General features: G+C 39.7%; 2 protein-coding genes across 5 annotated transcripts in view; one reads left to right on the forward strand and one right to left on the reverse strand.

Annotated features, from left to right (window-relative positions):
• LOC121736286 (rho guanine nucleotide exchange factor 17) overlaps positions 1-20,901 on the forward strand; it is a 105,024-nt gene extending 84,123 nt beyond the window's left edge. For 2 of the 4 annotated variants that reach the window (XM_042127378.1, XM_042127379.1), the window contains 18 exons: positions 1,666-1,848; positions 2,619-2,847; positions 3,580-3,726; positions 4,681-4,846; positions 6,106-6,197; positions 6,730-6,949; positions 7,448-7,536; positions 7,952-8,079; positions 8,686-8,852; positions 9,270-9,362; positions 9,827-10,029; positions 11,281-11,301; positions 11,946-12,123; positions 14,640-14,707; positions 15,185-15,321; positions 16,449-16,653; positions 18,858-19,019; positions 19,797-20,901. In XM_042127378.1, coding sequence (XP_041983312.1) covers positions 1,666-1,848; positions 2,619-2,847; positions 3,580-3,726; positions 4,681-4,846; positions 6,106-6,197; positions 6,730-6,949; positions 7,448-7,536; positions 7,952-8,079; positions 8,686-8,852; positions 9,270-9,362; positions 9,827-10,029; positions 11,281-11,301; positions 11,946-12,123; positions 14,640-14,707; positions 15,185-15,321; positions 16,449-16,653; positions 18,858-19,019; positions 19,797-20,080 — 2,772 coding nt within the window. In that variant the 3' untranslated portion in view covers positions 20,081-20,901. The remainder of the gene's footprint in view (positions 1-1,665; positions 1,849-2,618; positions 2,848-3,579; positions 3,727-4,680; positions 4,847-6,105; positions 6,198-6,729; positions 6,950-7,447; positions 7,537-7,951; positions 8,080-8,685; positions 8,853-9,269; positions 9,363-9,826; positions 10,030-11,280; positions 11,302-11,945; positions 12,124-14,639; positions 14,708-15,184; positions 15,322-16,448; positions 16,654-18,857; positions 19,020-19,796) is intronic. The other 2 variants (XM_042127380.1, XM_042127382.1) reach the window with 2 other exon arrangements.
• An 806-nt stretch (positions 20,902-21,707) lies between these two features.
• On the reverse strand, positions 21,708-24,453 carry LOC121736188. Its single transcript, XM_042127276.1, has 2 exons — positions 24,422-24,453; positions 21,708-23,155 (listed from the first exon to the last, which is right to left on the reverse strand). The coding sequence occupies exon 2, from the start codon at positions 23,142-23,144 to the stop codon at positions 21,708-21,710; it is 1,437 nt and encodes a 478-aa protein (XP_041983210.1). The 5' UTR covers positions 23,145-23,155; positions 24,422-24,453.
• Positions 24,454-25,160: the final 707 nt, after the last annotated feature.

Genomic DNA, 25,160 nt, shown 5'->3' on the forward strand with positions numbered 1-25,160 from the left:
GGAGAATATGAACGTGTAGAGATATTAATCTATGATTGCCCATGAATCATGATCGACAACGATTGTGTTTATCCATCGTGGAGCAACAAGAAGATGACGTGTACAATGTACATTGTACATAATATTATTATACTTAAAATTTACAAATCACAGACCCCCAAAATTACTATCATTAATCTTGAGTCAGAATAAACATTTTTTTAACTTTCGATATGCATAAATATTTTACTGGCTTTTCAAATCGTTAAAACAATTAAATTTTTACGGTTTTATTGATATTGTGACGTGTAAATGTCCAAAAAAACTCATTATAGTGCTATACATTATTGTTTAAGTGTTGACAACCCTAATGTTATGTTTTGAGCAATATGACTTGATCCAATGTGAAATCCTCGTACTTTTCCACTCCACCTATTTATCGCAACCTCTCAGCGCTTTCAGCGATTCTCTGACTCACGCAGCGTTTCCAGTTAGCGCTTATAGCGCTTTATTTACACTTGTTATGGTTTACGGTTCACTAGGGTTGTCAAATTTGCATGTGAATAAATTTTAACGGATTAAGTAAACATTAAAGTTAATTGATGGTGACAGTAAGTGAGCGAGATACTGTACTGTATTGATGTGTACAACTGAGCTGTATTGATTTGAAATAATATGTTTACATTCAATTCTACTGGAGGGTTAGAAGGAAATAATTGGTTTTATTAGAAGTCTATTGTTTAGTTCATAATTAGAATAAACACAAGGTATAATTATTAACCTAATACTAGTTTTTAAACCATATTATTTGAAAACGTATATTTTAGATAGGCTCGCATCACGCATGTAATTTAGATCTCTTTGTTGTTCCAAATTTTATCAAGTAGGTACGACAATTTGGAAGCTTATTCGATGGAAACAAATATTAAAATATCTTATTAACGTAATAAAAAAATTAGTTTAATTAATGTCAACTTATTCTTTACTCGTGCACCTCTCCAGAAATATCTACTGCTGAAGAACGCGAAGAACACGGGTTTGCTGGACTCGCTGACGGTCCGTGTCAATCCTGCGAATCGTCCGTGTCTAACCCGCGAATCGCCCGTGTCTAACCCGCGTATCGCCCGTGTCTAACCCGCGAATCGTCCGCGACAAACAAAGAAATGATTTTCACTGTTTTTAGGGTTCCGTACCCAAAGGGTAAAAACCCTATTACTAAGACTTCGTTGTCTGTCCGTCTGTCTGTCTCCAGGCTGTATCTCAAGAACCGCTATAGCTAGACTTCTGAAATTTTACAGACTGTGTATATCTGTTGCCGCTATAACAACAAATAAAACAAAATAAAATCATAACATTTAAGGGAGGCTCCCATACAACAAACGTATATTTTTCGGCCTTTTTCGCTCCATATCAATAATGGCAAGAGGTACTGCACTTGCATTTTTACACGTTCCTTTGTTATATGTGTATTTTAATATTTAATAATAATATTAAAATAAAATAAAAATTTAAGGGGGCATTAATTTAAATTTAAAAAAATTGTATGGGAACAAAAAAAAAAACACTTTTTTGTCTATTTTTGCTCTGTATCGGTACGGAGCCCTTCGTGCGCGAGTCCGCACCGCACATGGCCGATTTTTTCCACATTTTTTCTTCGCTCTCATTGGCTCTACTATGTACCTTCAGAAATATCTCCAACCGCTGAAGAGCCCGGAGAACACGGGTCTGCTGGACTCGCTGACGGTGGACGAGATCTTCTACCAGGTGCCGGCCATCCTCAACCTGCACCAGGTGTTTCTGGAGCAGCTGCGCCGCCGCCTGGAGCTGTGGGACCTGCAGCAGCGGGTCGGCGACGTGTTCCTCGATGTTGTGAGTATAGTCAGCAGCTCTACATTTATGTACATTCTATGGCGTTCAGGCAGCGTCCAGGGCGGCCAAATTAAGGTGGCCTATACTCGTTTATACGTGGGAGAGCCATGCTTCGGCACGAATGGGCCGGCTCAACCGGGGAAATACCACGTTCTCACAGAAAGACGGCGTGAAACAGCGCTTGCGCTGTGTTTCGCCGAGTGAGTGAGTTTACCGGAGGCCCCAATCCCCTACCCTATTCCTTTCCCTACCCTCCCCTATTCCCTTCCCTTCCCTACTCTATTCCCTCTTAAAAGGCCGGCTACGCAATTGCAGTTCTTCCGATGCTGCGAGTGTCCAAGGGCGACGGAAGTTGCTTTCCATCAGGTAAACCATATGCTCGTTTGCCCCCTTATTTCATAAAAAAAACTCTAAATCTGGCCTTGATAATCTAAATTAAATATGTAATGATTACTTTAATTAATTTAATAAAGATTTTAACATAAGTGACAAACATAATGATATGAGAAATATCATTTCACGTATGATACTAAAAGGAGAGTTAAAAAAACGTTTTAATGCTCTATCTTTTTATCATTCATTCTGATCTTAAGAGTGTCTCCATAGTCGTTTCTTCAAGATTTTCTTCTGAAATTATGACGCATTGTTAAGCAAATGAGACAAGGTTTGAGGATTGAGATTGAGTTGAGTTGAGAAAATCTGGAGACGAAGAATACGGGTGCTACTTGCTAGTTACTTACCTTTTTCTAAGTCTTATTCATTTTTTTCAGTTTACAAAACCCACCGTAGTCGACACATACATGTCGTTTATATCTAACCTGAAGAAGGCGAAGGCGTTGATAAAAAACGCGGCAAACTCGCGGCCGGCGTTCGCGAAATTCCTGGACGCGAGAGCGAGGGACCACAAGGGGAAGCTGTCTTTGGACAACCTGCTCATCAAACCGGTGCAGAAGTTCCCCAGCTACAAGTTGCTGATACAGAGGCTTATAAAACATACAGGTATGTTGGGTATGCTACACTAAGGTCTTTAAGGTGTGGAGGATCTGGACGCTAGAGCGAGGACCACAAGGGAAGCTGTCTTTCGACAACCTGCTCATCTAACCCGTGAAGAAGTTACCCAGCTACAGTCTGCTCATACAGAGGCTCATTAAGCATACAGGTCTGTTGGTTAACTTATAATCAGTGACGGATTAAAACTACTTCATTTAAGCAATCCATACCTGTGCCCCCTATACGTATCCAGGGCAGGGCGGGCGCGCAGCGATTACGTCGCGGACTCGTGACGCATAGCCAACGATTTTGTCGCGTGCAGTGAACTTACAATTTACAAACCTCAGAACGCTGATATTATTGCTTTGCGCGTTAGCGACGGGTTCGTCCTTGCAGGTACGTCAACAGCAGTCGCCAACCCCTTTTTTTTTTAATATGGGGAAATGCTTTACGCATCCCCGGAAAATTGGGGATGTCGACCGGGGTAGGTATGTGGGACTCCTGTCTACCCACTAAAACCCCATGGTGCTTCACTCATCGCTTAAGGCAGAGTTGCGAGTACTATAGAACCTACCGCAACCAGTCGCCAATCCCTAGTATGATAAGAACATTTGGTCGTGAGTAAAAAAGGGTAAGGTCGAATCATAAAACTCTACCAATATCTAATTTCTTATAGAATCACCACTAAATAAATAAACATAACCAAAGTTTTTTTTTAAATCAAGCCTCTTTCAATTCCAGACCAATCGCACCCCGACCACAAGCTGCTGCTAGAAGCTCAGAAGGAGATCCACAGCCTGCTGGAATTGATCAACTGCACGGAGCGGGAGAGCTTGGAGTTGGAGCAGCAGCAGCAGACCCTGAGAGAGCTCGAGCAGATCATAGAAGGTTGGATATTGAGGGTTTTGATCATTGGTCTTTCCCTCCATAGCTTCTGCTAATTGGAAATTGGACTTTACTATTTTCTCCTGAATAATTTTCCCCCTTTAAATCAAATCTCCTTTATAAATGTTATACCAAAATACATCATTTGAAATGTCTCTTGGATATTATGTCGTGGAATTATGTATAGGTAATATGGCTGTGATGAGCAGAATATTATCTATTTAAAAAATATGTTTAAAGCTATTGCATAGCTTCTATCGCGGGCTTTGACCGAATCAAGAAATTTCGTAACGAAAAAAACCAATACCGCCACGCTTGCTTGTCTAACGTCGTAATATTTCCAGAAGTTACTTCTGGTTTAGCTGAGGACACTGGATTCTAACGATCTATATATCTATTTATGATCTATATATAATATGAATACTCGTATATTACGAGTACGGTACCTATTCAAAGATCATTAAAAAAAACTTGAGAGGTGTCAAGGGACACCCGAATGGAACGAAGTTATTTCTTATGTTCAAAAAACCTGTATACATATTATACACTCAAAAAAATATATTAAAAAACGTCATCTATTGACACCCAGGAATACTAACAACGCGTCGCTGTTTATTTTAAAAAACGCCATCTAGTTGACGCACAGGTTAACTTACTATTAACGCCCTCTGCCCCAACATACAGGTACTAATAAAAAAGTGTCCAGGTCTAGCGCATAAAGTTAATCAGCATCTTCTTTAACCCCACCAAGCCTCATAAAGCTCACTGGTGAGCGAGACACAATAGAATAACAATTTTACCAAATTACATGAAAATTTGAAAAGTCTCTTGAATATAATAATATGGTATTATATAATATGAATTTGATGAGCAGCAGAATAATATCTATTTAAAAAGTATTTTTCTTTTAGTTCCACTTTTAGGATGACACTCATCCTAATTATTATGTATCTCCAGGTCTCTCAAACTTGGTGACAGCGGAGCGGACGTTCATCAGACACGAGATGGTGACGATGCCATCAGTCCAAGGCACCATCAAGGACCGGGCGATATTCCTTTTCAACGACATACTACTCATCACCAGTGTTAAGAGAAGAACGGGCACCATTAAGAAACCCATTCCGTGAGTTCCACATCTGAATGACTTACTAAAAAGTCCACATGGGTTTTCAGTATTTGCTCCGTAGAGATAATATGTAGCAATAGGTTCTATCGTGTCAATATTCATGGGCGTACCCAGGTTCTGGGCCAGGGGGGGGCAAATCAGATTTTTTATAAGCTAGGTGTTTATAAAGAATAAAAAATTAAAAATTTTTAGTTGTAAAAATATTGTATTGCAAAAAATGGCAAAAATTCGTTTTCTTAATTTTTAATTTTATAGATAAAAGTACTAGATAAGATACTTAGTAGGGACGTCAGGAAACCCCCCTGCCCCCCCCCCCCCCTCGGTACGCCCATGTCAGTATTAATAATTGACACGAAAAACCCTACGGGTACATAGCTAGGCCTGATAGCAAATATCGAAACCCTAAATAAAACTACAGTCTACACGGTGGTTGTACAACGATTGTACAACGTATGATGGTGCTCAAACTAATGTCGCAAAGCATAGACTTAAAATAGGCTACTTGACCTAATTTTTTTCTTCATGCTAATCGCTTCTTAATCATTCATTTTCACCACAAAAACTAATATTTTAATATTTTACACAGTACAAACCCATAAAAATGTTGATTTAAAAATATGCCTTATATATGGCGCCGAAAACACTGTCCGCCATAGTGTGACGTCATACGTTTTGTGTTTTAAACTCTTTTTATACAATAAATGGAGATAATATATAAAACTGATGTTTTATTTGAATTATTCAAGAAAATATATTTTAGAAATCTTTCTAGGCTTACTCTTATTATTTATGTACAAATAAACTTACATAAAACGAGCGCGATAAATAAAAGATATTAAATTAGGAGTCTGATGACGTAACATCCCAATCGGAAGTACCGCAAAAGCGTTTTCGTCAGTACAAATCCTATTTTCATAAAATCATATTTTCAAATCGACTTCATTTATCAATCATAAGCTTTTATTTGATGATAAGGGTGAAATACGGTTTCCTAGGCCAAGTTCTACTGGAAATATGCATTTGTTCAATGAAATTGAATATAGGTCAAGTAGCCTATTATTGTTATTAGACCAAGCAATGCTGCCACCTACAGTTCCTATAAACATTGTTTGTCCTGATTTGTCAAGCAACTTTTCTGACGCGGTGGACGTTCACGACATCGTCTGAACCCGAGCAATGAGCATATTATAATTTATAACGGAATTACATTGGTTACATAATATTAGCTAATAATATTCGTACGATGCTGTTTTCAGAACATACCAAAGTAGTATTGCGAGTCAAATGGAAGGCAACAAGTACAAACTTCTCATGAGGATATCGCTAGCTGATCTCGAAATTGTTAAAGGTATTTTTTTCACATAATTATCCACACTAAAATTAAGGGCGTTTGCTGCGTTAGGTGTGCGCCAGGCGCGGCCACCCGCGAGGCGTGCTTGTTTCATGTCATCCCATGTAAGCAGCGCTGCGTGAGGCGGTTCAGCCGTCGCACGCGGAGCGTGCAGCGGTGTCCGCTCTGCGGGCGACGGGTCAACAATCTAGACGTGACAAATGGGCTGATTGGCTGATGCCTTTGTACACGTCGGCGTCGTCGTCTGTTGGCTAGGTAATATATGAATAAAAAATCCATAGGTATCGACTGTACACCCGCGTGATCGAAATTATATTGGCCGCTGCGAGAGACGAGTGACCGTCGCGGCCGCCCGCGACGGGCAGGCGGGCGCTATATCGCGCTATCGAGGTTTCCTAAGGAATGGCACAATATATGCGACAGCTCAAAGAATATATGCAGTGGTCTTCGGCCTAGCCGAGCATTCTAATTCACATTTCCACACAAGATTCTAAACACAGTCTCACTCAAACATTCATACCATTTCCAGCTAAAGACGAAAACATCCGCAAGGCGCTCCACGAGGTGGAGATACTGACGGCTGATCGGAACAAGATGATGGTGATATCGGAGCACGTGGCGGCGCTGCACACGCCTCAGGTGCAGCTGGAGGAGGTGGTGCGGGAGACGCTGCAGGCGCTGAACCGCCGCCTGGCCGACACCACCGCCGACAGCCAGCTGTGCTGTATGGAGCTGACCGTGCCCACCGCGTGAGTTGTGTTATATGGGCCGTTTACATTCGGCCCTCTTAGCAAGGCCGGATATATGTTTTAGGCCACAAGGAGTATAGGCCACTTTAATTTTGCCGCCCCTATGTACAAACCATAAAGTTAATATACCTAGCGGAATAGAGAAACAAAGGCCTGAGTAAGAGAGATGTCACTATCAGTAACACTGCGTGGTAAAAAGAGACGTGTGATATATGACAGCAGCACTCTTTTTTTGACGTCCAGCCGGCACGTGCCGCACTTTGACAATTTAATCTCATAGAATTCATGTTCAATCATGCTTGGGTAAGTGTATATGTACACATATTTTTACACACAGATGAAACCAATTTCGGTTTCGTTTGACAGCTCGAGATTGTTGCTCCATTACGCTAGGTATATTAACTTTATGGCCGTACAAACTTTGCCGCCATCCTAGGACGCTAAATAGTTATAATTTTATTAAGTGTCTATTATAACATGCATAATTTTGTTTGGCAGCGGACCTGAAAATCTCACAGTAATATTCACAAAAACTGAAAAGCGAAGCAGCTGGGAAGAACTAATAAACGACACCAAACAGAAATTATGTAAGTATTAAATATATTATTTATATTTAAAAAATCATAATGAATAGTCATGAAGACTTCAATTTAATTACATGGTACGTCGACAATGAATGCCTCTGTAGTATTTCTTTGTCAGTGTAAATCTCTAAAGTGGGAATGAATCACTCTTGCTAACATTACCATAAATCACATGACTATTTTAGCATTCTTATCCGTTAAATTAATATATACACGGATTACATTCACTACACTACTATAACACAGGGCCAGATATATATTTTTTATGAATATAGGCCACTTTGGTTTTGCCTTCCCTTTGTACGAACTCTGCCGCCATCCTAGGACACTGCCGACCATAGGCCATGGCCTATACTGCTTATACATAAATCCAGAGCTGCTAAGCTACAGTATTGATTGAATCAAACTGCAATTCCAGGTATATACGGCACGGAGCGTACGCCCGAGTTCCTATCACCGGTGCCCATACGTAAGACGCGAGCCGGACTGCAGTTCACCTGCGCCGCGTCCACGCTACCGCCTAAGGGGCAGTCGCCAGATGTATGGGTAAGTTGAACATGTATGAGTGGCCAAATAGAGAAACCGCCATCTAAAAAAGTTTCGGTTGAGAGGTTTTTATGTTTCAAGATTCTTGTAGCACTGTACGTCTTTAAACTTGCTTCTGTGGACTCAAAACAAACAGTTGTGTTACTGTACAATATGTCGGATGGCGGATGATATAATATCTAAGGATCTTATTTTGGCTATGCTCTATATTCTAAAATATCCTTGTAGCTGCTGTCGCTTGTATATGAGTCAGCAGGTGCCAACCGCAGATGTGTGCGTGTTTGGACTTTGGGGCCGGTATTATTAAGTCAGTACTCAAGATGCATCTCGGTCTCAAGACACGATTCAGGCTCTGTGATTGGTTGGCTGTCAAAATTTGGACCAATCATAGAGCCGAACCGCGTCTTAAGACCGAGATGCATCTTGAGTCATCACTATTTATACCGGCCTAAGTATGGTTGCCTGAAAGACACCACTTAAAGTGGCACCCATTTCGCACAATTTTTAACATTGTTTTCAACTGTGTAGGGTTTTTTGCTTCATATTATACGTAATATGTTATGTGATTATGCGTTTTTGATAATAAAATAATATTTACAATTCCAGGTGTGCAACAGCGACGGCTACGTGGGGCAGGTCTGCGTGCTGACGCTGTCCCCGCGGCCGCAAGTGACGTCGTGCAACGGCGTGTGCAACGCGCGCATCCTGTGCGTCGCGTGCGTCCCGCCCGTGCCCGCCCCGCCCCTCACCCGTCAGCAGACGCTCGACATACCGTCAGTATATAATACACTGTCGTGTGACGTCACAACGCCCGCTTCCTGTGCGTCGCGTGCGTCCCGCCCGTACCCGCCCCGCCCCTCACCCGCCAGCAGACGCTCGACATACCGTCAGTATATAATACACTGTGTCGTGTGACGTCACAACGCCCGCATCCTGTGCGTCGCGTGCGTCCCGCCCATGCCCGCCCCGCCCCTCACCCGTCAGCAGACGCTCGACATACCGTCAGTATATAATACACTGTGTCGTGTGACGTCACAACGCCCGCATCCTGTCCGTCGCGTGCGTCCCGCCCGAGCCCGCCCCGCCCCTCATCCGCCAGTAGTTAATTCTCTGGGACCTTTCCCAAGAAAAAATTAATTCGTGAATCAGTGTTCTGTTCAAATTGTCAATACTGTCTCTGTATTTTCCAGGAGCACAAGTTCGCTGAACAGCAGCAGTTCTCTGAAGCCGGGCATCAGCATATCGGACCACGACGAGACCTGCAAGAACATGCGATTAGATAGGTAACATAACTTCGTATAATATAATGTCTATAGTCCAAACATCAGATTTAAAGTATAGATTCAGCGTTAAAAGGCTACAAAAAGTACAATTTGACTTAACAGTTCGCAAATTTTTAGATTTTAGTATCTTAAGCGTGGACGTTATTGCTTAAAGCATGTTAAGTTAATTATAAATTGGTAGCATAAGCATTATGAAAATTGAATCCTGTTTTTTTTATGGCGTGGTAACAAGATCTTTAAGGAAAGTATTTTTAAAAGGTTTTATAACTTTACCAAAAGCAAAGAAACAAAAAATATTTTCTATATTGTGTTTTTGGCTCTGATGTCGCACCATATTTTTTATTAGTAACGGGGCAGCTAGCGCATAACTACTTAATTAGTAAGTTCATAATGCATCCTTTTTAGTAGGGCATAAACTACCGTGTCATTACACATATCTGACGTTTTCCACCCTGAAATTCCAGTTCATCATCAAGCGACGAGGACGACGACGGCTCATCCAGCGAGAACCAGGATGCGCACTCAGAGAAGTCAGAAAAGACGCGCCTCACTCCGAACCACAGCAAGAGTCTGAGCACGCCGCACACCGGACAGATACAAGTGCATCCAGTCATGAAGTCCAGCTCCAATCCCGCTGTCGACAAGCAGGCTATGGGTATAACATCCGGTATATATGTTAATATGCTTATTAATAACTAGACGATGCAACTCCGTCGCGCCAAAATTCGATTATCGCGCGAGAACCGTACATTTTTCCGGGATAAAAAGTTTCCGGAATGATAGGTAATGTAAAGAACATAGGATACTTTTTACTACCGGGACTCAAATTATCTTGGAGATGAAGGTATTATCTCCGTACCAAATTTCAGCAAAATCGGTTCAGCGATTTGGGCGTGAAGAGGTAACAGACAGACAGACAAACACATTTTCGGATTAAAATATCAGTATGGATTATGTGTTAGTTTTAAACCTTTGACGAAAACAGGGGTGTATTAAGTTTGACGCACCGGTCATTGGTTAGGAAGCTATAACACCACGGACAGACATACTGTAACACAAAATATTAGACCCATTTTTTTTTTATGAAATAAGGGGGCAAACGAGCAAACGGGTCACCTGATGGAAAGCAACTTCCGTCGCCCATGGACACTCGCAGCATCAGAAGAGCTGCATGTGCGTTGCCGGCCTTTTAAAAGGGAATAGGGTAGTATAACCCTCCCCTATTACCTTCCCTTCCCTACCCTCCCCGGGTAGGGAAGGGAAGGTAATAGGGGAGGGTAGGAAAGGGAATAGGGTAGGGGATTGGGCCTCCGGTAAACTCACTCACTCGGCGAAACACAGCGCAAGCGCTGTTTCACGCCGGTTTTCTGTGAGAACGTGGTATTTATCCGGTCGAGCCGGCCCATTCGTGCCGAAGCATGGCTCTCCCACGTATAGATATATATTTAGACTAATATTTTGTCTTACAGTATGTTTTTTGTTAATTTTACTCATCTTCATATTAACCTAGTAGACTAAAGTCCTGTTTCACCACTTCCTGATAAGTGGCGAATAGGCTATCCACCACTTAACTTGACAGATGAAGTACTTATGGAAAATCTGTCAAAAAAGTTGTAAATAGCCTATTCGGCACTTTATCAGAAAGTGGTGAAACAGGCCCTTAGAAACGTTATTAATAATTTTATGATTATTGTTTTTTGTAAAATGCCACTTATCAAAATTATTAACATCAAAATAACAAGCACCTAATTCCTTTGTACCAAAGCATGATTTTATTAGTAGTTACGAGTAAGTCACTAATTTCTTTATCTTCTTAAATACCTAATTTTTAACTGGTAGTTACTAGACAACTTATATTACTTATTTCTTTTACTCATATCTAAATCTTGTGTTTCTCTCCTTTTCTGTCTATCCATAGTGCCCGGACGTATTATGGCTGGTATGATATATATTTAGTTTTAGTTATTATAAAGTAGCTAAGTCTAGACAAGTATAAATTTCCTTTTATTTATTAAGTGTTAAAATTACAATATTATGTGTTTCTATAACATAAAACGGGCCCTTAGCATTTGTTTAGCACAGGGTTGAAGATTTAAAATTTTGTCACTCCTCCTCAAGTCCTATAATAATCTTTAAAATAACATATTACATATTTTGGCGTTAAATAACACTCTACATATATTATGTTATTCTATTGAATAGAACAACAAATATTATTATATTCAATAGCGTTGCTAATTTGTTAACGTGTAGTCAATTAAAGTGGCAAGTGAATAGACAAAGTGATGAACCAGACCCAACTGCAGTGAAATGACGCGACACGTCAGGGGTAATCCATAAAATATGTCATGCCTAAAGGGGGGGGGGGGTCGACGAAGTGTGATATTATGGTGTGACAAGGAGGGGGAGGGAATCCTAAGTTTTGTGACATCACATTTGAAATTTATTATTGAATCGCGAAATTTCGAAATATTGAGTTGGTTTTAGATGTGATGTCACACTAGGGAAGGCCTACTTAATTTTTAGAAACATAAGTATTTTACCTCGCTAACCGGACTATTAAACAAAATGTCACATTCGCAGGTACCCTCTCATCGCCCGCGAGTCGTCAGTCCTCCGAGGACAGTAGCACCGCGAACCAGCCTACAATGTGGTTGGGCACGGAGGACGGCTGCATACACGTCTACAACTGCCTCGACAACATCCGGATAAAGAAGAACAAGGTGAAGCTGCAACACAATTCCGGCGTGCATTCCATTGTGTAAGTATTTAACTAAAAAAAACCTCGAGAGGTGTCCGGACATCCGGATGGAACGAAGTTCCATTTTATTATTTCTTATGTACAAAAAACCTGTATACACTCAAAAGAAAAATGAGAGAGAGAGAGAAACACGTGCAAAATTTAACATCTTAATTTTTCTTCGTACCTATAACTAAGATAAATTCGTACCATTAGATATATTGTTTCATAGGTAGATATCGAATTGACGTTATTTGTTTGGGTTTATGTCAAATCCACTAACACAGTGTTAGTGGATTTGACATAAACCCAACTAACACTAGTTTGAGTTATGACGACTTGACGTCATAACTCAACCAATAGCTTTGTCCACACTGTGCCTTTTTCTGTTCGTCAAGGGCATGCATTATAGCGCAGTCAACTGCAAACGTGAGGCATGCCCGCAACGCATGCCCTCTGACCGTATCCAAAACTTCAAAAATGACAATATTGGCGTTGCGTTCCTTGACGCATTCAATTATTGAATGCGCCAATATGAAAGTTGATGACGGAAGTTGAAGATGAAAGTGCACGGTGTGGACATAGCTAATATAGTAAAATTGTAAACTTTATTTTAAAATATTAATTTTTTTTTTCACTTTTTTTAGTAAAAAAGTGGGCCCCGTGCGAGTTTCTTACGCCGGTTCTTCTCGCCGGGTTAGTTCCCGAACCGGTGGTAGCCATCATGTAGGACATTCTGAAAACATATTCAGAAATAAAACAATTTTGATTTTGATAGGTTCGCCTTCTGTCTTAGATGTATTTATTTATCTGACTTATTATACTGCAACATAATTCCGTTGTGACTGTAATTAGATGACGCCGTTGTGCCGAAATCCGTCTATCAAGCGCAAACCGTACTGAGAATAATTTTTGTCCGCAACAAAAACTATCCTCAATTCTTTCGTGCAATGGCACCCAAGTATCTCGACTCACGCGTTTTACGGGCGAGTCGAGAGTCCCGCTCATTGCACGCGTTTTACGCGCGAGTAAGGAAACGCGCGTAGGCATCTGGATGGGATATAATATTATACTAGCTGTTGCCCGCAACTTCGTCCACGTGAATGTATGTTATTAAAATCGAGATTTAGAAAATTGAACACCCATCTACGACTATTTTATTTGGATCTATATTACACACGAAATTTTTAATTTACATCAAAGACCCAGGAAACTTGAACCTCAGATACTTATCGTTTTGAAAAATCCTTAAAGCATTGTAGTTGGCAGAAAAAACTGTCCCAGACATGATGAGATACTGCCTTCAAACATACTGCCTTCGGTCGTACATATTCTACCATTTCTACCTATGTGCTCGACCGATGCTATTAACATCCGCAAAGTTTGACTTTAAAATTTCCATGGCCGGTAACGAATTGAGATACGCAGTGGTCAATATCCATCCAGGGTTTGGATAATCGTTTACGAATATTAGGAAAAGTTTTAAAGATCGACCTTCGCTAGAATTGGTAATCACTTCGGTTGTCGCTGTAAATTTCGAGGAGTTCCTTCAATTCCATTACTTATTAAGTCACCGTTTTTAGGGTTCCGTACCCAAAGGATAAAAACGGGACCCTATTACTAAGACTTCGTTGTCTGTCCGTCTGTCTGTTTCCAGGCTGTATCTCAAGAACCGTTACAGCTAGAGTTTTGAAATTTTTACAGATTGTGTATATCTGTTGCCGCTATAACAACAAATACTGAAAACAAAATAAACTCCATCCATACAAGAAACATGATTTTTTTGGACTTTTTTGCTCAATATCAATAATGACAACAGGCAGGCAGTTGAAATTTTCACAGAATCCTTAATTATATGTGTACTTTAATAATTAATAATAAAATTAGAATGTAATTAAAATTTAAGTGGGGCTTCCATACAAAAACACAACTTTTGGCCTATTTTTTCTCTATAACGGTACGGAACCCTTCGTGCGCGAGTCCGACTCGCACTTGGCCGATTTTATTGCAAACGTGGTATCAAATTCGGGCAATCTATGCAACAAAAAAGGAATTTTGAAAATCTGACCACAAACAGCAAAGTAAACATTAACTCTTCCGTTTTTGTCGGTTAAGAAAAAGTATCTTAGATGTTGACCAGGGATGTAAGGTATCATCATGCCAAATTTCATTGAAATCGGTCCAGTGGATTCAGAGATTAGCCTGTACAAACAGACAAACAGATAAACAGACAAACAGACAGAGAAACTAAATTTTCAAAAACAGTTAAAATGTGTTCTACTACTCTTCTAACATGCCCCGGACTCGTTTTTTCAAGTTTATTTTCAATGTACAAAAATTTTACCTCTACGATTTTATTATAAGTAAGTATAGATAGATATAGATTGTAGCTCTAGTATCTAGAGTACGCGCGTAAAACGCCTCATCTGGACAGTCTCTTAGTAATGTCTTTCACTAGCGAATAAATATTTGTGTGCAAGCAAAGACAGTGTAGAATCATAATCATTCGTGAGTAAAAGTATGTTTTTATTTTTTAGGTATGTGGAGGGTAAAGTTTTCGTTGCGCTTGGGAACGGTGATCTTGTGGTGTACTGCAGAGACATTGGTGAGAGTTATTTTTTCTTATTTATGTTACAAAACTTATTAACACTTAGGGTCAGTTTACATTCCAAGACCATACACATTGAAATGACAGGCTTGCCGCCTGCAGTCTTGGGTTATCTGTTTAATTATTATTGCTATTGCCACTTTTCGGCTTCCTATTGAACTAAAATAATGCACGAATATGCAAATTGCGTGACATTGCAATATTATGTTGACCTTGAGCTGGAAGGTGGCTATAGGATCTCCATAACAGTACCACATAACCCCATCGAGTTTGGGCTCTTTTGATTCGTCTTAATGAGTACTTGTTGTACTCATTAAGACGAATCAAACGTGGATTAATAATCCCTAGTAATAACAGCCTGTTTTTTTTAAATAATGCTACATATACGTACTTGTTAGTTCTTTTTAATCCCTAGTAATAACAGATTGTTTTTTTAATAACATATTTGTTAGTAACGGGTTTATGTTATTTCAGACGGCACATGGGCGGAGCGGTGTACGCTACCAGTGGGCAGCAACAACACGCCGGTTAGCGCGATGCTGCTCGCTGACGGGCGACTGTGGTGCGCGACGCAGGCGCTCATCAAACTCGTCAACCCGCATACGCTGCAGGTTTGTAACCATGGTAACCAGTGAGCAACCACCCGCTGTGGTTATGCTGCAGATAATTAACTGCTCCCGGTTACGTTATTAGTCATTACGTAGCCAGGTTACTAGTTTCATCTCAACGCGATTAGCAAGTGATGTTGGGTCATTGATTTTCTGAAAGAAAGAAAGAAAGAAAAAAAGGAACTTTATTTGGTAAAACAATAAAATATTTCTGGCTATAGCAAGAAACTCCATGTGCCCTTCACTAAAAGTGACTATTTCAGGGGTTCTTTCATTGTGAGAGCTGCACACTTGTGGAACGATTTACCATGTGACATTCGAGAGTCAAGTTCACTAGCTATTTTCAAAACAAAGCTGCATAACCATCTTTTGAATAGAGTCGCTCACTAAATAATCTGTAGCATGTAAATATATTAGATATTAAGTTTAACTGTTGTCGACTTTTTGTATTACCCTGCTTATAATTATGTAATATCTCCATAGCCGCAGGGTTGCCTGGAAGAGATCGCTTAAAGCGATAAGGCCGCCCTTGCCCACATTTTACTGTAAACATGTTAAGTTAGTCGAACTAGTTATAGTACCAATTTGTGAGCAATAAAGAGTTATCTATCTATCTATCTATCTAAAATATGTACAATACAAATAATCAATAACATTTCAAATACAAGTCTTACCAAAACGGCGCCTACTCAGCATGTTGCAAAACACAGTTCGCAACGCTGGTTTTCAGTAAACACCAACGATAATATTAAAAAATATTTAACATTATGCCTAAGCATTTGACAAAGTCTATACCTGTATATATCTGACATTAGTGTATAAAAAGTCAAAGCATTGGTTTCACATTTTATACACAATTATGCAGAATTTGGAAATGCGTGCTACGGACCTTTAACATAATATTATCTCCTATATTTATGAAATCATTGGCTTTGATTTAGACCATAATAAGCAAATTGATATTTGATAATATTTAAACAATTACTATGGCTTGAGTATTGTTTTACAACGTAACGGAAAGTCGTTGTAGTTCTTGTTTTAGCCACGTTATGTATTATGTTGGTAAACTACAAAAACCTGACTGATATACCCAAGATATTTTGTTTGAAATGTTCTAATTTTTTCACCAGGTGGAGGAAACATTCCAAATAAACAGCGAGTCCAAGACCATCAGTCACATGGCGGTGGCGGGCGGGGCGCTGTGGCTGGCGCTCGCGAACGCGGCGTCGCTGAGAGCGTACCGCGCGACGCGACGCGACAGCGCGCGCGATGTTACGCCCCTGACGCCATTAGCGGATATCAACCTTACGCCGCACGTCACTAAGATGTTACATGGTACGTGCAGAGTTTTTTATTAAAAATATAAAAAAAATGTTGTCTGGTTGCTGCTAGACGTGAGAAGTCTGTAGTTGTAACTTCAGTCGACGCCATAAAGTTAATATACCTAGCGGAATAGAGCAACAATCTCGAGCTGTCAAACGAAACCGAAATTGGTTTTCATCTGTGTGAAAAATATGTATATGTGTACACTTACACAATCATGATTAAACATGAATTCTATGAGATTAAATTGTCAACGTGCGGCACGTGCCGACTGAACCTCAAAAAAAGAGTGCTGCTGTCATGTACCACACGTCTCTTTTACCACGCAGTGTTACTGATAGTGACATCTCTCTTGTTCAGGCCTTTGTTTCTCTATTCCGCTAGGTATATTAACTTTATGGTCGACGCAGAAGTAGAAACTTGAGTAGTATATTTTAATATGTTACGTGCATATTACTATGTTACGTTTATAATATGTATTAATATGGGCAGTATTTGGTGTCAAATTCTCATCGATCGTGGATTGGAGGTATTTCCTAAAATTAGATGGGATGTTTTAAATATCGTAAATATTCGTAAAGCTTAAGCATATTGGACACATTTTACAAACTGAACTAGTCAATTGTATTAAGAGGATACACCAAGGGCGAGAGAAATTGAAAATAGGTATTTGAAAATGTATTGCTGTCTCACCAATCTCAAGTCTCCCACCACGATAGAGACAACACGACAAAAGTTCTAATAAAAAAAGAACAGAAAATCTTCGATTCGTTGTCCGCTGATTCCTTCTCCAAAATTTAACCGATTTAAGTACTTTTTTCATTAAGAATTAAAGCAAGGCTTAAGCTGTGTTCCTATGTTATAATTTTTTTTTGTATATTCTAGCCAATTTTGTTTTCTGGGTGTTTGAACACAGAGGATAATCTGGCCATTTTTTTGGGGTTTTGGACGTTCTTATCTTTTTTAATAATAAAATTATGAAAAAATAGAAAACATAGGGACATGCTAATAGTGGCCATAGATATTCAGGAAAAAAATCATAACTCTACCGGCATTATCCAGGGAGGAAACAGGGGACAACGTTTGTATGGAAAAACGGCGGTGTGGAATTCTCTTAAGGCAAAGTATACCTACGTAATCAGGCGAATATCAACCTTACGCCGTAGCATACTGTTGCATGGTAGTTACGAATAAATAACGTGTTTTTATCTCGAGTATTTTGATAGCATGCGGCAAAGAAAGAAAAGTTCCACGTGAGTTAACCGAAATTTATCTATAAAGTTACTAGATATTTCATTTTGTTTTATTTACTTCTTCTCTTCAGAAGTAGTTGGTGCCATAAGGCATCATTCACTATTTTTCGTTCACCTATGAGTATAGTTACGTAGTCGAGAGTGCTTAGTTATGATTCGTTTTATACAGTGTGTTAGTGTAAACACCATTATCCTTGAAACCATCAAATGAGCCCGTCAAAATAAACAACTTTTTCTATGAGAACAATGCTGGGAATAAAAAAAATGCCGTCTTCATACCCATACGGATGCCCGGATCGGCAATTTATATGGGTATGAAGAAGGATTTTTTTGAGTTCCCAGCATTGTTCTCATAGAAAAAGTTTTTCATTTTGACGGGCTCATATTTTGATGGTTTCAAGGATAACGGTGTTCACACTAACATCTTGTATTAGTGATGGTTTATGAAAACTTTTGAAAACACAAAGGCGTTCCTACTTTATTTTGCATATTATGTAGGCGTGAGATTACCATGCAATGACGTGGTCAGTTTTGCTGTTATTATTATGAATGATGATGTAAACTTAGTATCAGTCAGAAAAGCGACATTTTTAAGATAGCAATTCAAAGAGTCGTGAGTACGTTAGAAAATATAGGTTTCAAACGATACACGAATTTTGAAGTTAACATCTAAACTGCACCGCGCAGCTAACACGTTTACGGCACGCAAAATTTCGTACATTGACTCACCATTTCTCAATTTGGCCAGGAAACTATCAACGTCCCTTATCGTGTATCAATAGTATTTTATGTGCACAAAATAGTCAGAGGTTGCTCTCACCCAAGTCGCAACCGGAACCGCAAATAAGTTTTAGAATTGCTGTCTTAAAAATGCTGCGTTGGTTTTTACACTGAAAGCGTACACGCAAAACTGACCACATACACTTCCTACGACCGCATTCTCAATGTTTTCTTTATCACCAGGGTGCGACGACATAATCCGACAGCACAAGGCGGCGTGCCTGCGCGTGACGGCGCTGCTGGCGCACCGCGACCTGCTGTGGGTGGGGACGAGCGCGGGCGTGCTGCTCACCGCGCCCATGCCGCGCGCGCCCGCCCGCGCCTTCACCGTGCCGCAGATCACGGGTACGTCACTGTCGCCAACCGCCGACTACATCACCCGGCAGCATTAGGCTACACTATATACACTATTATAAGTGGGAGAGCCATGCTTCGGCACGAATGGGCCGGCCCGACCGGAAAAATACCACGTTGTCACAGAAAACCGGCGTATAACAGCGCTTGCGCTGTGTTTCGCCGAGTGAGTGAGTTTACCGGAGGCCCTATCCCCTACCCTATTCCCTTCCCTACCCTCCCCTATTCCCTTCCCTTCCCTAAACTCCCCTATGACCCTATTCCCTCTTAAAAGGCCGGCAACGCACCTGAAGCTCTTCTGATGCTGCGAGTGTCCATGGGCGACGGAAGTTGCTTTCCATCAGGTGACCCGTTTGCTCGTTTTATTTCATAAAATAAAAATAAAAAAAACACTAGGCGATACTACACTGCACTGCAGTGGAGCGACAGACATTTCATGATCTATGGATCGCACTAAGGGCTAACTGCAACTAAACGCCGTGAGATGTATAATTTCTAAATACATAATAATGTATTGAATTTACAGACTCAATAGTTAATATGTGACCGAAGTTCTCACAGCATCTACTTTGCAGTGGGAGGTGACCTTTACAGTGGTATTGGTTTAAGCTCTATTTTTATAACAGGTTCATTACTTACATTAAGGCTTCTTACAGAAGAACGGCCGTGCGTCTGTAAGCGCTCTAAGAACGAAAACTACGTTTGTACGCATCACACGCACGCACGCACGCACATGTGCGTATACGTACTCACTATTTATAATTTCAGGTGTAATGTACGGGCACACCGGCCATGTTAGATTCCTGACGATCGTCGAAAATCCGGTGCCGCAGAAACCGTCGAAGCCTGCGCAGTCGTTGAAGACTAAAGCGCTGAGCCGACGGTCAGCCAACGCGGAGAAACTACAGAAGCAGACAGAAAACGCACAGATGACTAAAGAGACTTTAATCATTTCTGGGGGCGACGGCTACGAGGATTTCCGGAGCTCGTCCTCAACTGAGGACGCGGGCAGGGAAGACTCCACCAACCATCTTCTATTCTGGCGAGTGTGAACCGGCCTACAGGGTATGATCACCGGTTTTGTTCTTATCGACAGCGCTGCTGGTTAAGTTGTTCGATAATTCCGATTATTGTTTCTAGCTTACACTCGGGTGAACCCCGACGGCCTAAGTCAGTACAAACCTGACGGTTATTTAAAGCCTATTTTTGTTGAATATTTTTGAATGATTCTTACGTAAAGATTGAGATTATTAATATAAGTTAGGGCATTAAATGTCGTTTATTTGCCATAAAATTATATGCAGTATTATGGGTGTGAGATGTCTGGCCGCCTGATTCGTGACTATCTTTATATCGAAAGTTTTAGAAATGTTTACATGTACCTATCTAATCATATCAGAATAGATTTTATGTCCATATATCGCTGTTTAATAGTTGTCACACTAGCGTGTAAATGTTTAAGATAATTTAAAACAGAAGTTCGAAATCCAGCGAAGTTGACTCGACGAATTTACCGAAGCATCCGTTCGAAATTCAATATATTTTTTGAGGTTATTATTTTGATCGAGCGAGAATGAAACTTTGAAATAGTCATGTCGATTTTGATGTTTCTTTAAGAGAGCAAAGTTTCATAGTCGTCTCTGGGAGTCAACTGTAATTTATCCTATAGGAACCCTGCCAATAAAATATGCTTATAATATTATGTATATCCTCAAAGGAGCATCGTAACGAACGATAGAAATCAAGAAATTGATTGCTCAAATGAAATTCTCAAATGTTACCTACCCCAAAACTAAATTGTAAGGTGATGTACGTTTGTCATTGGACGATGTAGGTATCCATATTTGTAAAACAGGCAATTAAAATATTGCACGTAATTCTTTGACTTTCATTTTATTCCTCAAAAATCTATTCTAAAATATACATGGACCCATAAATATACTGGGTGCAATTAAACCTTCCGGCCTTTTAAGGCTTTGGTACGAGTATCATTAGGAGAGTCCATTTAACCAATAAAAATAGGGTGTTAATTTTTTTACAACAACATAATTTTTCCCACTTAAAATCGTTGCAGAACGGACACTTCGCGGCGGTGAGTAGAGCGGGGGTGACGCAAGTGGACGTGCGTGCGCGCGGGGGGGCACGACGTAGTGTCCATTAATTGTGGTGTTTTTTAGCATAACTTTCGGAAGCAATTTCTCAACATTTAAGTATTGAGTGATCATAAAAGAAAAAATACCTGTATTTTTATTTTTAACAAGGATCAAAAGGTATATCGAAATTTGGCCGGAATGTTTAATTGCACCCTGTATAATATTATTATGAAGATATCTTTAAACTATACCTAATAATACTATAGATAAAGTACAAAAGCAGAAAAGTATGAATTATTATTGATAAACATAATATTTACTGCTGTTGCAGTAAGTTTGTGTTACAATATGAAGGTAAGGTTTCGTGATTTCTCTATAAATATTGTTTTTGGTGGTGTCTTAAACAATTATACTAGATGATATACTTTTTTAGGGTTTATCCTTTTGTGAGAAGTAAAATAACTAATAATACGTTAAGGCTTTATTCATATATTATCATCATTATTCAATAATTAATTTTTAAACTCTTGAACATTATAAATATTGATACATCAAGTTCTTAACATTTATATAGTTTCATGATTATCTAAGTCGAATTACATTTTGCCACAATTCGATCAATGAAGTTATCTTTTTCTTCAGAATCTTTCTTCCCCCTACTCACGTAATATGGATCCATTTGTAGTTTCAGTGCTAGATTCTTCAATATAGTTCTCCTGTCTCTATCGGAACGTTCAGGTACTTCCCTCTTCACCTTTTTGTTTAACATTTGCTCCAAGATCATGCAAAATACATTTTTGTCTATAACATCACTTGCTGTCGTATTTCCGCTATCCTTCTTACCCCGAGCAATATAAAAAGGGTCGTTTCGTACAGATTTTACTAAATCTTCCAACGCTCCGCGTCGATTTGGAATAGCTTTAGTAAACTCGAGATTGCTAAATTTCTTTCCCCTTGATATGTAGAAAGGATCGAATTCCCCAGAAGATCTGCTGCTTCGCTCAACGATAATATAATGCGGTTCCTCAGCGTAAATCCTGTCGTCGAGAACTGATTTTTGGTTAGGTTTCTTTGCGACCAACTCGTTTCCCACTAATTTTGCAAATTTTTCCTCAGGTGATATTCTAGTTTTTAAAGTTTTGGATCCGTATTTATTATTTCCATCGTATCTCTGTTCTATTAGACTATCGAGGCTCTCTTTTACGTCATATATTGCTTTGAGAATCGAGTTCCTTATTTTCAATCGTCGTCGACCACGGTTGCCCCAAAATGGTTCCGATTCGTCATTCAGAATCATGCGACTTGTCAGTTTCTTCTTTCCGCGACTATCCATGACGGCCTCCGCTTCTCTTCTTCCTCTGTTGGCCCAAAAAGGATCATTCTCTTGTCTTCTTCCGCGATTACCCCAGAAAGGTTCAGATTCCTCGCGCCTTCCGCGATTACCCCAATAGGGTTCAGATTCTTCGCGTCTTCCCCGGTTACCCCAAAATGGAGGATCATTAGTGTCAATAATATAATTTCGATCGCTATCTTCTCGTCTCCCTCTCGTGCCCCAAAACGGATCATCCTCCTGCCTCCTCTCCTTATATATCGAGTTATCTAAGTTGTACAACATTTCTTCTGATTCCTCTGAATTCCTCCGACCTCTGTTTCCCCAAAATGGGGTATCTTCGTCGTCCTCCCGTTTTAAATTGTAATTGGGTATTTTGAATTTGTGGTAATCATCGTTGTTAAAATACTTTGAGGCTACGTCTTCTACTTCGGAGCTGTCTCGTCTTCCCCTGTTTCCCCAGAATGGAGGATCCTTTTCTAGTTTCGGGTCTGAAAAATATTTTCTCTTCTCTGCATTTCCCTTTTGTTCAACATCGACTAGTAGCGATCGTTTCAAGCGATTGTTTGCCTTGCTATTCGTTGCTCCGTGCTTAGTTTCAGCTTTAGATTTGCTTCTATTTCTATGCTTTCCGTAAACGATATCGTTGGATATAATCAAAAGGAATAAAAAGAGGGAAAATTTCTTACGCATCTTGACGATATCTGAAAAGATTGAGATATTTTTAAGTTTCGTTATATTCATACTATACAGGGAGTAACAAAACTAATTGATAATACTTTAGGGTGTGTATGGGTCCCCTATATAGAGTTCACTGTGAAAATAGCAATTTATGACGCACGAGCGCTTGCCCATACAAATCACAAAAAAATAGTATTTCAACGCCGTTACTTCCACAGTGAACTCTATACTATACTCTATACAAGATGTTAGTGTAAACACCGTTATCCTTGAAGCCATCAAATAAGCCCGTCAAAATGAACGGTGCTTTTTTTTATGAAATAAGGGGGCAAACGAGCAAACGGGTCACCTGATGGAAAGCAACTACCGTCGCCCATGGACACGCGCAGCATCAAAAGAGCTGCAGGTGCGTTGCCGGCCTTTTAAGAGGGAATAGGACAATAGGGGAGGGGAGGGATGGGCAGGGAAGGGACTATGGGAGGATAGGGAAGGGAATAGGGTAAGGGATTGGGCCTCCGGTAAACTCACTCACTCGGCGAAACACAGCGCAAGCGTTGTTTCACGCCGGTTTTCTGTGAGAACATGGTATTTCTCCGGTCGAGCCGGCCTATTCGTGCCGAAGCATGGCTCTCCCACGTACACTAACACATTGTATTTAGGAACACATACACACCCTAAAGTTTCACTTAGTTTTGTTACACCTTGTATACGTGGATTTTATGCTATTATGATATAACTATCCACAACCTAGCTTAGCTTGTGTCTTATAAACAAAACAAGGTAGGTTGTACCATCGAGGAAATTGATTCCTAGGCAGTCTGATGGACCTACGTCATTTCGTCGGCTTATGTCAATTCAATGTTAGCTGTGATCGGTCAGATGGGTTTGACTTAACGCGACTAATATACATAGTTCCCCTTTCTTAGGAATCAACTTCTCTGATAGTACATAATATTAATATGTCTTAATATGGCTATCTAGAATTATCCCTATTAATCATTAGGCCAAGAATCAAATCAAATCAAAATGAATATAAGGCCTTTTTTACAGCACTGTGCAGTGTGCATAGTATTGTAGTATCTACTAACAAATTATGAACTTAGTCTGAAATAAATGGTTTATTATTATTATTATTATTATTATTATTATTATTATAGACACTATAGGGTCTTAAGTCTGGATAAAAAGTTATTTTACTGGTGGATCAGTATCCCCTATGATTTAAATAGTGTTAACGAATAAAGCACAACATTTTATTAATTATTATTAAAAACATAAGAAATACTCACATTATAAGTAGTATTCGGTCATCGCTGGGGTTGTCCGTGAAATGGCACTGGTCCAGTCCAGCCGCGCTTATATACGAGTCCTACTCCTCAGGGATGTCACATGTAATAAGGAATGTTTTTTGTTTCCAGCGGGACTCGCGTTATTAAATTAAACAATACGGTTGACATTACTTAAGGGTCGGACTCGGGGAAACGTGCTAACTGAAGAAAAAAAAATGATGATATTTTGATAAAATAATTGCAAATTGCAGTGTCTCATAAAAGGCGATACGTTTGCTTATTTGTTTTTTGGTAATAAAATTAGTTATGCAAGAGTTAAAATATGATCACTGAATGCCAACTAGATGGCAGCACACATCTTTTATAATTAAAATGAGGCCCCTTTTATAAATAAGTCATCCGAATTTTCACACGAATTATTTAAAAAAATTAAAAAAAAAACACCGCCAAAATGTGCCAAAACGTTGGGAGTATGAAAAAATCCCCCAAGACTAGTCTGGTAAGGTTGGGTTGCACCAGAGGCGTGGTTAAAGTTATGGTTATAATTAAATATGGCGTCCTTTAGCTTTAGCCTTAATTTTAACCGGAGAAATTCACAGATGTCTGTTGCGTTTATTTTTTTTAACGAAGCTACCGGGTAACGGGATTGAGAGTACTTATAAAAAATTGAATTATCCGTAAAAATCGTCAGGAAAAATATAACACTGTAAAGCATAGTAAATTATCAGAATATACGTAT

Source organism: Aricia agestis, chromosome 18, assembly GCF_905147365.1.
Source record: "Aricia agestis chromosome 18, ilAriAges1.1, whole genome shotgun sequence".
Taxonomy (NCBI): Eukaryota; Metazoa; Arthropoda; class Insecta; order Lepidoptera; family Lycaenidae; genus Aricia; species Aricia agestis.

Coding starts and splice junctions, on each gene's coding strand:
- LOC121736188 (XM_042127276.1), bottom strand. CDS start 23,144: ATGCGTAAGAAATTTTCCCTCTTTTTATTCCTTTTGATTATATCCAAC.